At 51.0% G+C, this 15,040-nt stretch overlaps 1 protein-coding gene across 1 annotated transcript in view; it reads left to right on the forward strand.

Annotated features, from left to right (window-relative positions):
• The window catches only part of clpb (ClpB family mitochondrial disaggregase), a 136,465-nt gene that overhangs the window by 66,526 nt on the left and 54,899 nt on the right, over positions 1–15,040 (forward strand). Inside the window, exon 6 of the mRNA XM_085999763.1 lies at positions 6,632–6,729. Coding sequence (XP_085855889.1) covers positions 6,632–6,729 — 98 coding nt within the window. The remainder of the gene's footprint in view (positions 1–6,631; positions 6,730–15,040) is intronic.

Raw genomic sequence — 15,040 nt, forward strand, 5'->3', positions numbered from 1 at the left:
AGTGCGGCGCTCACTCAGTACTGCCCCTCCGACAGTGCGGCACTCCCTCAGTACTGACCCTCCGACAGTGCGGCGCTCCCTCAGTACAGCCCCTCTGACAGTGCGGCGCTCCCTCAGTATTGCCCCTCCGACAGTGCGGCGCTCCCTCAGTACTGCCCCTCCGACAGTGCGGTGCTCCCTCAGTACTGCCCCTCCGACAGTGCGGCGCTCCCTCAGTACTGCCCCTCCGACAGTGCGGCGCTCGATCAGTACTGACCCTCCGACAGTGCGGCGCTCCCTCAGTACTGCCCCTCCGACAGTGCGGCGCTCCCTCAGTACTGCCCCTCCGACAGTGTGGCGCTCCCTCAGTACTGACCCTCCGACAGTGCGGCACTCCCTCAGTACTGCCCCTCCGACAGTGCGGTGCTCCCTCAGTACTGCCCCTCCGACATTGCGCGCTCCCTCAGTACTGCCCCTCCGACAGTGTGGCACTCCCTCCGTACTGCCCCTCCGACAGTGTGGCACTCCCACAGTACTGCCCCTCCGACAGTGCAGCGCTCCCTCAGTACTGCCCCTCCGACAGTGCGGCGCTCCCTCGGTACTGCCCCTCCGACAGTGCAGAGCTCCCTCAGTACTGCCCCTCCGACAGTGCAGAGCTCCCTCAGTACTGCCCCTCCGACAGTGCAGAGCTCCCTCAGTACTGCCCCTCCGACAGTGCAGCGCTCCCTCAGTACTGCCCCTCCGACAGTGCAGCGCTCCCTCAGTACTGCCCCTCCGACAGTGGGGCGCTCCCTCAGTACTGCCCCTCCGACAGTGCGGCGCTCCCTCAGTACTGCCCCTCCGACAGTGCGGCGCTCCCTCAGTACTGCCCCTCCGACAGTGCAGAGCTCCCTCAGTACTGCCCCTCCGACAGTGGGGCGCTCCCTCAGTACTGCCCCTCCGACAGTGCGGCGCTCCCTCAGTACTGCCCCTCCGACAGTGCGGCGCTCCCTCAGTACTGCCCCTCCGACAGTGCGGCGCTCCCTCAGTACTGCCCCTCCGACAGTGCGGCGCTCCCTCAGTACTGCCCCTCCGACAGTGCGGCGCTCCCTCAGTACTGCCCCTCCGACAGTGCGGCGCTCCCTCAGTACTGCCCCTCCGACAGTGCGGCGCTCCCTCAGTACTGACCCTCCGACAGTGCGGCGCTCCCTCAGTACTGACCCTCCGACAGTGCGGCGCTCCCTCAGTACTGACCCTCCGACAGTGCGGCGCTCCCTGAGTACTGCCCCTCCGACAGTGCGGCGCTCCCTCAGTACTGCCCCTCCGACAGTGCGGCGCTCCCTCAGTACTGCCCCTCCGACAGTGCGGCGCTCCCTCAGTACTGCCCCTCCGACAGTGCGGCGCTCCCTCAGTACTGCCCCTCCGACAGTGCGGCGCTCCCTCAGTACTGCCCCTCCGACAGTGCGGCGCTCCCTCAGTACTGCCCCTCCGACAGTGCGGCGCTCCCTCAGTACTGCCCCTCCGACAGTGCGGCGCTCCCTCAGTACTGCCCCTCCGACAGTGCGGCACTCCCTCAGTACTGCCCCTCCGACAGTGCGGCACTCTCTCAGTACTGTCCCTCCGACAGTGCGGTGCTCCCTCCTAGATTTTTGTGCCCAAGTCTCTGGTGTGGGACTTGAACCCTCACTTTCTGACTCAGAGGCGAGAGTGCTGCCCACTGAGCCAGGGCTGACACTCCAAACACTGAGAGTAATGGGAGAAACATGGAAAGGAGAGAGTGCCAAACACAATAAAAAGAATGTAACAAACAGTAAGGCTGGAATTTTGCTGGGGAACAGCGGGCGCGATCGGTGGCGGGTCGGGTAGGAAAGTGTTTTTTGTTCCACAGCCGGTCGGGACCCCGCTGTGAACCCGCCGCCATGCGCGTTTCCCGATGTCCAGTCTGTCACTGCTGAGCTGACCCGACACACAGCAGCAGAAGACCCAATTCAGATAATTAGTGGCTTGTTTAGAGCCACTTAAGAATGATTTTCAGCTTAGCTTTTGCATTTGACAGCTCGCCCATGGGGTCCATGCTGATCGTGGACCACGTCTGTCAAGCTGAGGCGGGTGTTCAGTGGCCATTGAATCAGCTGTTGAGTTGACAGCTTCAAATGTACAGTAAAAGCTCCCACCTTACAGAGATATCTTCCCTTCAGCCACACGCTCTTCCTCACTGCATTTCCATAACAGATTCACCAGGCTGCAAGTCTCCATCCAGTCTGACCTCATTACCTCTCTCGCCATTGACAGATCGCTTCTGTCATCTCTACTTCACCTGCCATCTATTCCATCAGCATGGGTGCCCTTGAAACTCTCTCACCTTGGTCCTCAGAATCCCAACACGATCAGCCCCAACACCAGCAGCACCAACAACACCACCACCAACCTTCTCCGCAATCAACTGATGCTGCACAGGACAGAGGGCATCAGCACCCGACCACATCGCTTCCCGGGAGGCCAGGGATGGCCTCACCATGGCCAGGTTTACGTCACTTGACGCTGTACACCCTGGCTGCCACATGATGCGCCAGGCTGGCACCACCCCACACCAACACCATAAAGCATCCCTACAATGCCCAAGCCATTCCTTTCACACTCCTCACCATTGCGGGAGGTACCGTTATGTCTCATCATTCACTGCAACTCACTAAGCCACTTGCAAAGGTGCACGCAAATCTGCCCAAGAACACAAAGTGTTGAAAATAAAGCTTTCAATGTTTGACACCACATTAACAGAAACTTTACATGAACACTGCATAAAACACCCAAGTGCCTACCCTTGTGTGTTGTTAGTTGGTATAATTGGACTAGGTCCCACACAAGAGGTTGGTGAACAAAATTAGGGCACATGGAATTGGGGGTAATATACTAGCATGGATTGAGAATTGGTTAACAGACAAAAAACAAAGAGTAGGGATAAATGGGTCTTTTTCAGGATGGCAGGCTGTGACTAGTGGGGTACCGCAAGGATCGGTGCTTGGGCCCCAGCTATTCACAATCTATATCAATGATTTGGATGAGGGGACTAAATGTAACATTTCCAAATTTGCTGATGATACAAAGCTAGGTGGCAGTGTCAGTTGTGAAGAGGATGTGAAGAGGCTTCAAGGGGATCTTGACAGGCTCAGTGAGTGGGTGAGAACATGGCAGATGGAATATAATGTGGATAAATGTGAAGTTATCCACTTTGGTAGAAAAAACAGAAAGGCAGAGTATTTCCTAAATGGTGAAAGATTGGGGCATGCAGATGCTCAAAGGGACCTGGGTGTCCTTGTACATGAGTCACTGAAAGTGAATGTGCAGATGCAGCAAGCCATTAGGAAGACAAATGGTATGCTGGCCTTCATTGCAAGAGGATTTGAGTACAGGAGTAAAGAAGTCTTACTCCAATTATATAGGGCCTTGGTGAGACCACACCTGGAGTACTGTGTACAGTTTTGGTCTCCTTACCTAAGGAAGGATATACTTGCCATAGAGGGAGTGCAACGAAGGTTCACGAGATTGATTCCTGGGATGGCGGGACTGTCGTATGAGAAGAGATTGAGTAAACTAGGCCTGTATTCTCTTGAATTCAGAAAATTGAGAGGGGATCTCATTGAAGCATACACAATTATTACAGGGCTTGATAGGGTGGATGCTGGGAGAATGTTTCCCTTGGCTGGGGAGTCTAGAACCAGGGGTCACAGTCTCAGAATAAGGGGTCGGCCATTCAGGACTGAGATGAGAAGAAATTTCTTCACACAGAGGGTGGTGAATCTTTGGAATTCTCTACCCCAGAGGGCTGTGGAGGCTCAGTCATTGGGTACATTCAAAACAGAAGTCGATAGATTTCTGACTAGTAAGGGCATCAAGGGATATGGCGATAGGGCCGGTGAATGGAGTTGAGGCAGAAGATCAGCCATGATCTCATTGAATGGTGGAGCAGGCTCGAAGGGCCGAATGGCCTCCTCCTGCTCCTATTTCTTATGTTCTTATGAGGGTGAGTGAGGAGTGGCTAGTGTGATAATAATATAGATAGAGAGGGATGGGTGGAGGTGCAAGGTATGTTGGTGTGAGTAAGGATGTGCAGGAGTAGGGTAGGGGAGGCAGAGTGATGGGGATGTGATGGGAGGCACAGCAGGATGAGGTTGAGTGCGGCTTTGCAGTAATGTTTCGTGATCTACTGAGATTATTGAAAGGTTTGCGGCGCTGCACCCAGGTCCTCCTGACCACATCCCTCCTTGTGACCTCCTCTGCAATGTGCAACCAGGCTGTGTTGATCTCCTGGGGAGGTCTCTTCTGCCCATGGGAAGGGAAGAGAACCGCCCTGCGTGCTGTGATTCTCTCCACAAGAATATGAAGGGAATCCTGGGTGCAGCCCTGTGCCTCTGTGCAGTCGTTGTCAGTGTTTGAAGCACCTCAATGCTGTAGAACACTGACAGCACAAGTATCAGAATAAAGTTGTCCACGGTCCCTTTAAGTCATCAAATGACATCACCAGACCCTCTTCCTCTAATTGGCCAGGAAACACGCTGGGCGGGCTTAATAATCCCTATCAAGGGAAAATCACTTTAGACAGCGGGATGGAGCTAGCAGCGGGGTCGGGACCCGCCACCGACCCGCGGAGGTCAGCAAAATCGCGGCTTAATCTCGGTCCACTAACATAGACCGAGAAGAAAGAGAGAAAGTAATCGAGACGCAGGAAGAGGGTGGCACACGGGGAGAAAGGAAGAGAGTAACAAAGAGAGAAACGCACAGACACTGGGGCAACCCCAGAGCAGGCCTGAGACCGCATGACGCAGCCATGCTTACCGAGGCATCGCCAAGAGGGGGGCGCAATCCGCAGTGGCGGTGATGTGACCCCCCAACCTCAAATATTCCCCCTCCGGCCACCAAGCAGAACCACAAAGCGGAAATCGCCGAGGTCTCTGTCGCCACGCCTGCCCCTAACGAGTGACAGACGTAAGCAAGGGCGTTACGCTAAACCTTTATAAATCACTGGTTAGGCCCCAGCTGGAGTATTGTGATCAATTCTGGGCACCGCACTTTAGGAAGGGTGTGAAGACCTTGGCGAGGGTGCAGAGGAGATTTACTAGAATGGTGCCAGGGATGAGGGACTTCAGTTATGTGGAGAGACTGGAGAAGCTGGGATTGTTCTCCTTAGAGCAGAGAAGGTCAAGAGGAGATTTAATAGAGGTGTTCAAAATTATATGGGGTTTTGATCGAGTAAATAAGGAGAAACTGTTTCCAGTGGCAGGAGGGTCGGTAACCAGAGGACACAGGTTTAAGATAATTGGCAAAAGAACCAGAGGGGAGATGAGGAGAATGTTTTTACGCAGCGAGTTGTTGTGATCTGGAACGCGCTGCCTGAAAGGGCGGTGGAAGCAGATTCAATAGTAACTTTCAAACGGGAATTGGATAAATACTTGAAATGGATAAATTCACAGGGCTGTGGGGAAAGAGCAGGGGGAGTGGGACTAATTGGAGAGCTCGTTCAAAGAGCCGGCACAGGCACGATGGGCCGAATGGCCTCCTCCCACGCTGTATTGTTTTATGAAACGCCCAAGAGACAACCGATGAGAAATGAAGCAGTAATATCAGCTCAGCCCAGGTGGCATATACAGCGCGCCATGTTCCAGCGCCCAGGACTGCCCACAAACACTGCCAGGGGCGGTGATCCAGTATATATATGATTTTTTAAGTAATCATAAAACTCGGGAATTGATTGCGTGCGAGCAAACAATCGCAATGCCACCCTGAGGAGTGTCTCTGCACAGCAGCGATCAATATTGCAAAGAGCAAAGTGTAAATCCTTCACTGCAGCAGACATGCTTAGGGGCACATCACATATCTCCCGGAGAACGGATAGTCACCCAGGCTGTAATCTTGTAAAAGACCCGCTGCTTGTCAAAGATCTACGTTACTTTTTATCTGTGTTTATTTTCCGATGCATCATTTATATAATTTCAGGATAGGATAATGGATAGCTCTGCGAGAGGCTGGTGGGGACGTGTGTGAGTGTATTTCAAAGTCCTTGTCCTTGTTTACAACTGCCTCTCATGGCCTCGCTCCACCCTACCACTCCTCCCGCCCAACATCCCAATTCATGCCCACTGGCCTCTTCTGGGTCTGGCCTTCTCTGCACCTCCCTCTTCCCAGTCTACTGCTGGTGGCCGTGTCTTCAGCCACCATACCCCCCTCGCACTCGGGAACTCCCTCGCCAACCCCTCCGCCTTCTTACACCTTTCCCCCGACCTGCAAAAACCACCTCCTATGCCCAACTCTTCTCCCGACTCCTGCTCAGCTCCAGACTCCAATTTGTGACGCACCCGGGGAGTTTCACCATGATAAAGGCTCCATAAGAGAGTGTGTGTGCGTGCGTGCGTGTGTGCGTGCGTGCGTGCGCGGCCTTAGTCAGTAGAGGGTATTGGTGAGTCGAGGGTCAGAGTGAGTGAGTCGAGGGTCAGAGTGTTCGTGGGTTGAGGGGGGGATGAGTTGAGGGTCAGAGTATTCGAGGGTTGAGGGGGATGAGTTGAGGGTCAGTGTTCGTGAGTCGAGGGGGGATGAGTTGCGGGCAGGGTTGTTCAGGAGTTGAAGCTTTTGTACCAACATTGGTGGGGTCAGTCCTGTTAAACCTTCACCTCTCATCCAGGTGCCAATCCCTTGCTGCAGAACGAGATGGGACACACGCCCGTGGACTATGCCAGGGAAGGGGAAGTCAAGAAGCTGTTGAAGGAATCTGAAGTGAAGGTAAGTGCAACATCCTAAGCTCATAGGAGGATGGTCTCGCTGTCCTGGGACAAATACTGGCGCATTGACTTACCAGCTCTCCCTCAAACTATTGACAATGAATTTGACCTCTACCCTGCAGTTGGGAAAGGCAATGTTTAATTGAGACACACACACCAGGCCGGAGGGGCCGTCTTTCGGATGAGACGTTAAACGTCAGTCTCTCAGGTGGGTGTAAAACATCCCGCGGCCATTATTTCAAAGAAGAGCAGGGGAGTTCTCTCCGGTGTCCTGGCCAATATTTATCCCACTGACCCTACATTGGCTCCCAGTCCGGCAACACCTCAAACCTAAAATTATCGTACTTGTGTTCAAATCCCTCCAAGGCCTCGCCCCAGCCAATCTCTGTAACCTCCTACAACCCTCCAAGATCTCTGCGCTCCTCCAATTCTGGCCTCTTGAGCATCCCCAATTTTCATCGGTTCACCATTGGCGGCCGTGCCTTCAGCTACCGAGGCCCTAAGCTCTGGAATTCCCTCCCTAAACCTCTCCGCCTCGCTACCTCTCTCTCCTTTAAGATGCTCCTTAAAACCTACCTCTTTGACCAAACTTTTGGTCATCTGTCCGAATGGGGGGAAAATTCAGTTGTTTGCGCCTCCCGTTAGCGCCTTAAGAGGGCGCTAATGGGGCGCAAAGCAACTAGCGCCCGGGCGCGGCGATGTTTGCGCCGCTCGCAAAATTAACTAGACATTTTGAGGCGGCGCTAAACACTACCGCCACGATCTCCTGCGCCGGCAGATCGTGACGTTAGTCGAGTGCGCAGCGCCCCGGACCGGATATTGAGTGGCGCTCCCTGCCTTACCGCCTGCTGCTAGCAACGACAGGTTGAGGGGAGCGTTTTGCAGTCAGGAAAGGGACTGGGGGAGCGCTATTTAAAGGCGACCGCTTCCTGCCTTTTTTTGTTGGTGACATTTTTGCACCACGCATTCTGAGAGAGAGCGAGAGAGACTTCTGGAGAGATTCAACGCTGTGAAGGAGTTTTGGGTACTGAGCAGCACTTTGCAGGTTCATTTTGATTTGCTCTTCCTTGCTTCGCTAGCGCTCTGAGGTAGCGCCTCGCTCCTTGGCCTTTGCGCCTTAAGACAGGTGTGAAGCGCCTGATTTAGCGCTCCAATCACCTGCAGGGGCGATAAAAGCCAAGTTTGCCGTCGGAGGCGATAATTAGCGCCAGGCGCTAAACTTTGCGCATGGCCGATAATGGCGCCCCAAGCGGGGCGATACCGAATTTTTCCCCCAATATCTCCGTGTGGCTCGGTGTAAGATTCTGTCTGATAATCGCTGCTGTGAATCGCCTTGGGACGTTTTACTACGTTAAAGGCGCCGTATAAATACAAGTTGTTGTTGTTGATGCAGAGGAACTTTACTCTGTGTCTAACCCACTGCGTATCGGACGTTGGTGACCCTGCTGGACAGGCCCCGTGGTGAAGCCAGAATTGGGATCAAGTAGTCAGCCAATGACCGCTGTCTCTGGCAAGGTACTGGAGGACCCCAATCGGCACATTTAAAAGACAAGGTTGGAAGGGGGCAACAACGTAATGGATTTATTTTAAAATGCTGTGCTTTGTGCATATTGTTCCAGCAACTTTATATCGTCATAGAAACTACAGCACAGAAAGAGGCAGTTCGGCCCATTGTACTGGTGCTGGCTCTTGTTTGCCGCTGTGTCCTCTTAAAGTTCTAGAGGTTTAGGAAAGGGCTTTTTTTCAGTGTTGGATTAATCCCAAGTCAGAATATCCGTTACTATCAGCACCCTGAGATTTCTGAAAATTGACAGCAGCAAGGATTTAACTGTTTTGCATGTGGCCCCCAAAGACAGAAAGCTTGGAACTCGTGATACATAGAAGATAGGAGCAGGAGTAGGCCATTCGGCCCCTCGAGCCTGCTCCGCCATTCAATGAGATCATGGCTGACCATCCAAATTCAGTACCCTGTCCCTGCCTTCTCCCCATACCCCTTTAGCCTAAGAAATATATCCAACTCCTTCTTGAATATATTTACTGAACTGGCCTCCACCGCCCTCTGTGGCAGAGAATTCCACAGGTTCACCACTCTCTGGGTGAAGAAATTCCTCCTCATTTCTGTCCTAAATGGCTTACCCCTTATCCTTAGACTATGACCCCTGGTTCTGGACTCCCCGGCCATCAGAAACATCCTTCCTGCATCTAGTCTGTTCGGCCTGACAGAATTTTATAGGTTTCGATGAGATCCCCTCTCATTCTTCTAAACTCCAGCGAGTGTAAGCCCAATCGACCCAATCTCTCCTCATACGTCATTCCTGCCATCCCAGGTATCAGTCTGGTGAATCTTCGCTGCACTTTCTCCATGGCAAGAACATCCTTCCTCAGATAAGGCGACCAAAACTGCACACAATACTCAAGGTGCGGTCTCACCAAGGCCCTGTACAACTGCAGCAAGACATCCTTGCTCCTGTACTCGAATCCACTCGCTATGAAGGTCAACATACCATTTGCCTTCTTAACCGCCTGCTGCACCTGCATGCTTACCTTCAGAGACTGGTGCACAAGGACACCCAGGTCTCGTTGCACTTCCCCTTCTCCCAATCTATTGCCGCTCAGATAATAATCTGTCTTCCTGTTTTTGCCACTGAAGTGGATAACCTCGCATTTATCCACATTGGGCAGATGCATTACAGATGCAGTATAATCACCCAACCTGTCCATACTGGAGTTTCTCGGCATCCTCCTCACAGCACACACGCCCACCCAGCTTTGTGTCGTCTGCAAACTTGGAGATATTACATCTAGTTCCCTCGTCTAGATCATTAATATATATTGTGAATAGCTGGGGTCCTAGCACCGATCCCTGCAGTACCCCACTAGTCACTGCCTGCCACTCGGAAAAAGACCCGTTTATTCCAACTTTTTGCTTCCTGTCTGCCAACCAGTTCTCTATCCAAGACAGCACTTTACCCCAATCCCATGTGCTTTAACTTTGCACGCTAATCTCTTATGCGGGACCTTATCAAAAGCCTTCTGAAAGTCCAAATACACCACATCCACTGGTTCTCCCTTATCTATTCTACCACTTACATCCTCAAAAAATTCCAGCAGATTAGTCAAGCATGATTTACCTTTTGTAAATCCATGTTGACTTTGTCCGATCCTGTCACTGTTTTCCAAGTGCTCTGTTATTACACCTTTTATAATGGACTCTAGCATTTTCCCCACTATCGATGTCAGGCTTACTGGTCTATAATTCCCCATTTTCTCTCTACCACCTTTTTTAAATAGTGGGGTTACATTAGCTATCCTCCAATCCATGGGAACAGTTCCAGAGTCTATAGAATTTTGGAAGATGACCAGCAATGCATCTACTATTTCTAGGGCCACTTCCTTAAGTACCCTAGGATGTAGATTATCAGGCCCTGGGGATTTATCAGCCTTCAATCCCGTCAATTTCCCTAACACCATTTCCCTACAAATACTGATTTCTTTCAGTTCCTCCCTCATCAGACCCTATGTTCCCCGACATCTCTGGGAGGTTATTTGTGTCCTCCTTTATGAAGACAGAACCAGAGTATGTATTTAATTGGTCTGCCATTTCTTTGTTCCCCATTATAAATTCCCAGAGGGAGCTTTACTCTGAATCTAACCCATGCTGTACCTGCCCTGGGAGTGTTTGATGGGACAGTGTAGAGGGAGCTTTACTCTGTATCTAACCCGTTCTGTACCCGCCCTAGGAGTGTTTGATGGGACAGTGTAGAAGGAGCTTTACATATCAGTATTTGTAGGGAAATGGTGTTAGGGAAATTGATGGGACTGAAGGCCGATAAATCCCCAGGGCCTGATAATCTACATCCTAGGGTACTTAAGGAAGTGGCCCTAGAAATAGTAGATGCATTGCTGGTCATCTTCCAACATTCGATGGAATCTGGAACAGTACCCATGGATTGGAGGGTAGCTAATGTTACCCCACTATTCAAAAAAGGTGGTAGAGAGAAAACGGGGAATTACAGACCGGTAAGCCTGACATCGGTAGTGGGGAAAATGCTAGAGTCCATTATAAAAGATGTAATAGCAGAGCACTTGGAAAACAGTGACAGGATCGGACAAAGTCAACATGGATTCACAAAAGGTAAATTGTGCTTGACTAATCTACTGGAATTTTTTGAGGATGTAACTGGTAAAATAGATAAGGGAGAACCAGTGGATGTGGTGTATCTGGACTTTCAGAAGGCCTTCGATAAGAGATTAGCGTGTAAAGTTAAGGCACATGGGATTGGGGGCAAGGTATTGACTTGGATAGAGAACTGGTTGGCAGACAGAAAGCAAAGAGTTGGAATAAACGGGTCTTTTTCCGAATGGCAGGCAGTAACTAGTGGGGTACCGCAGGGATCGGTCCTTGGACCCCAGCTATTCACAATATATATAAATGATCTGGACAAGGGAACTAGATGTAATATCTCCAAATTTGCAGACGACACAAAGCTGGGTGGGCGTGTGTGCTGTGAGGAGGATGTTGAGAAACTCCAGGATGATTTGGACATGTTGGGTGATTGGGCAGAAACATGGCAGATGCAATATAACGTGGATAAATGTGAGGTTATCCATTTTGGTGGCAAAAACAGGAAGGCAGATTATTTTCTAAATGGCAATAGATTGGGAGAAGGGGAAGTGCAACAAGACCTGGGTGTCCTTGTGCACCAGTCGCTGAAGGTAAGCATGCAGGTGCAGCAGGTGTTTAAGAAGGCAAATGGTATGTTGGCCTTTGTAGCGAGAGGGTTTGAGTACAGGAACAAGGATGTCTTGCTGCAGTTGTACAGGGCCTTGGTGAGATCACATCTTGAGTATTGTGTGCAGTTTTGGTCGCCTTATCTGAGGAAGGATGTTCTTGCCATGGAAGGAGTTCAGCGAAGATTCACCAGACTGATACCTGGGATGGCAGGAATGACGTATGAGGAGAGATTGGGTCGATTGGGCTTATACTCGCTGGAGTTTAGAAGAATGAGAGGGGATCTAATTGAAACTTATAAAATTCTGACAGGACTGGACAGACTAGATGCAGGAAGGATGTTCCCGATGGTCGGGGAGTCCAGAACCAGGGGACACAGTCTAAGGATAAAGGGTAGGCCATTTAGGACAGAAATGAGGAGGAATTTCTCCACCCAGAGAGTGGTGAACCTGTGGAACTCTCTACCACAGAAGGCGGTGGAGGCCAGTTCATTAAATATATTCAAGAAGGAGTTGGATATATTTCTTAAGGCTAAAGGGATCAAGGGGTATGGGGAGAAAGCAGGGACCGGGTACTGAATTTGGCTGATCAGCCATGATCGCATTGAATGGCGGAGCAGGCTCGAGGGGCCGAATGGCCTACTCCTGCTCCTATCTTCTATGTTTCTATGTTTACTCTGTACCTAACCCATGCTGTACCTGCGCTGGGAGTGTTTGATGGGACAGTGTAGAGGGAGCTTTACTCTGTATCTAACCCCGTGCTGTACCTGCCCTGGGAGTGTTTGATGGGACAGTGTAGAGGGAGCTTTACTCTGTATCTAACCTGTGCTGTACCTGCCCTGGGAGTGTTTGATGGGGACAGTGTAGAGGTAGCTTTACTCTGTAGCTAACCCATGCTGTACCTGCCCTGGGAGTATTTGATGGGACAGTGTAGAGGGAGCTTTACTCTGTATCTAACCTGTGCTGTACCTGCCCTGGGAGTGTTTGATGGGACAGTGTAGAGGGAGATTTACTCTGTATCTAACCCGTGCTGTACCTGCCCTGGGAGTGTTTGATGGGACAGTGTAGAGGAAGCTTTACTCTGTATCTAACCCGTGCTGTACCTGCCCCGGGAGTGTTTGATGGGACAGTGTAGAGGGAGCTTTACTCTGTATCTAACCCGTGCTGTACCTGCCCTGGGAGTGTTTGATGAGACAGTGTAGAGGGAGCTTTACTCTGTATCTAACCCGTGCTATACCTGCCCTGGGAGTGTTTGATGGGACAGTGTAGAGGGAGCTTTACTCTGTATCTAACCTGTGCTGTACCTGCCCTGGGAGTGTTTGATGGGACAGTGTAGAGGGAGCTTTACTCTGTATCTAACCCGTGCTGTACCTGCCCTGGGAGTGTTTGATGGGACAGTGTAGAGGGAGCTTTAGATGAGGAGTGGAGATCTTGGTTGTTTACAATTCCCTCATCCGTGGGTTCTGAGACCAGCTGCTCCGGGTCGGATCAGCTAACTCTGCCTAGGCCCGGCCCGGATCCTGGGATCTTCCTGTTCTGTGTGGTGCTCAGTTCCACACCGGCCAAGATCCACTAACTCAGCTCACCTCGGGGATGAAACCAGGAACCCTCCCTGAACCACACGGAACCGCACATCCACTAACCAAGCCGCTGAACAGCTTGCAATCTTTACGGTGCCAGCCGGGGCTCAGTGGGCAGCACCCTCGCCTCTGAGTCAGAAGGTCGTGGGTTCAAGCCCCACTCCAGAGACTTGAACACAGAATCTAGGCTCACACTCCCAGTGCAGTACTGAGGGAGCGCTGCACTGTTGGAGGTGTCGTCTTTCGGATGAGACGTTAAACCGAGGCCCCGTCTGCTCCCTCAGGTGGATGTAAAAGATCCCAGGACACTATTTTGAAGAAGAGCAGGGGAGTTTCCCCAGTGTCCTGGGGCCAATATTTATCCCTCAATCAACATCACTAAAAAAAACAGATGATCTGGTCATTACCACATTGCTGTCTGTGGGAGCTTGCTGTGCGCAAATTGGCTGCCGCGTTTCCCACATTACAACAGTGACTACACTTCAAAAAGTACTTCATTGGCTGTTAAGCGCTTTGGGACATCCGGTGTTCGTGAAAGGCGCTATAGAAATGCAAGTCTTTCTTTCTTACAGACAGGAGGAGTGAGGAAAAATCACACACACACACACACACACACACACACACACACACACACACACACACACACACTAACACACACACACTAACACACAGTCTCATCGCTCTCTCTCATTAGGCTTTCGAAAGTGACTGATGATAAATTGCCCGAAATGAAATTTCTTATATATAAAAAAAATGGATGCCGTGGCAAAACAAACACTCGATAAACTGATGGAATCCATCATCCGCTGAGTTTCAGATGGGGCAATAACGAGGTGACAGCTCCCCTGTGAAAGGAATGCTCACAGCAGCTCCTTGTGCGGAACCTGAGCCAGGCCAAAGACGCAGGTCCTTTTAGCGGAAGATGCATCATTCAAACGCCTCTCCAAACACACGCAGATATCTCTCTGTGTCTATAAATATATAGACAGGAGCACAAGGGCTTTCAGTTGCCTGATATTTGAGTATTCACAGATTTGCATCTGACTGACCTCCACAGTGCGCACAGACTCAAACTCTCCTCCCTTAATGTGCAGCCCTAAATAACAAATAGATTAAATGTTCAAATATTAAACAGACAGCTTTGCTGCTTTCAATACATATTCAAAAACTTTCTTTAAAAAAATGGAGTTGTAAAGCTGGAGGTATTTTAAATAATTTAATCAGAAAGCATGAAATAAATAAGGCAGTTTTATTTTTTCCCTCAATAAAAATCCATAAAAATAAGTGTTATTACTTTCTGTACAATTCTTCTTGCTTTTCCATTCACTCCTCCCTCGAAGGTGCCGACTCTCTAATGGGAGATCAGGCCCACAGATGCTGACGACCTGCTGGTATCCTCACCTGAGTGCCCATTCTTCACATATAACAATTTAAAGTAATTGGTAGAAGGATTAGAGGGGAGTTGAGGAGAACTGTTTCACCCAGAGGGTGGTGGGGGTCTGGAACTCACTGCCTGAAAGGGTGGTCGAGGCAGAAACCCTCATCACATTTAAAAAGTACTTGGATACGCACTTGAAGTGCCGTAACCTGCAGGGCTACGGACCAAGAGCTGGAAAGTGGGATTAGGCTGGAGAGCTCTATTTCGGCCGGCACGGACACGATGGGCCAAATGGCCTCCTTCTGTGCTGTAAATTTCTATGATTCTATGTGCCCCTAGGCAGTGAGACTCAACAGGCTATTCCGCTGTGTGGTGGTGTACCACAGCCGTGCCAGACCCTGTCCTAACCTGGTGCACTCACGTGCACACACACTCACATACGTGCATGTGCGCGCGCATACATTCTCACAAACACGCGAACACTCACACACGTGCATGCGCACGTTCACGAGAACACACACGTATGTGCGAACACACGCACTCGCACACTCTCACATTCACACTCGTGCTCACACACGCACTCACACACTCTCACGTTCACACTCGCGCTCACACACGCACTC

The sequence above is a fragment of the Somniosus microcephalus genome, chromosome 10 (assembly GCF_052327205.1).
Source record: "Somniosus microcephalus isolate GS21.2 chromosome 10, FLI_Smic_1.0, whole genome shotgun sequence".
NCBI lineage: Eukaryota > Metazoa > Chordata > Chondrichthyes > Squaliformes > Somniosidae > Somniosus > Somniosus microcephalus.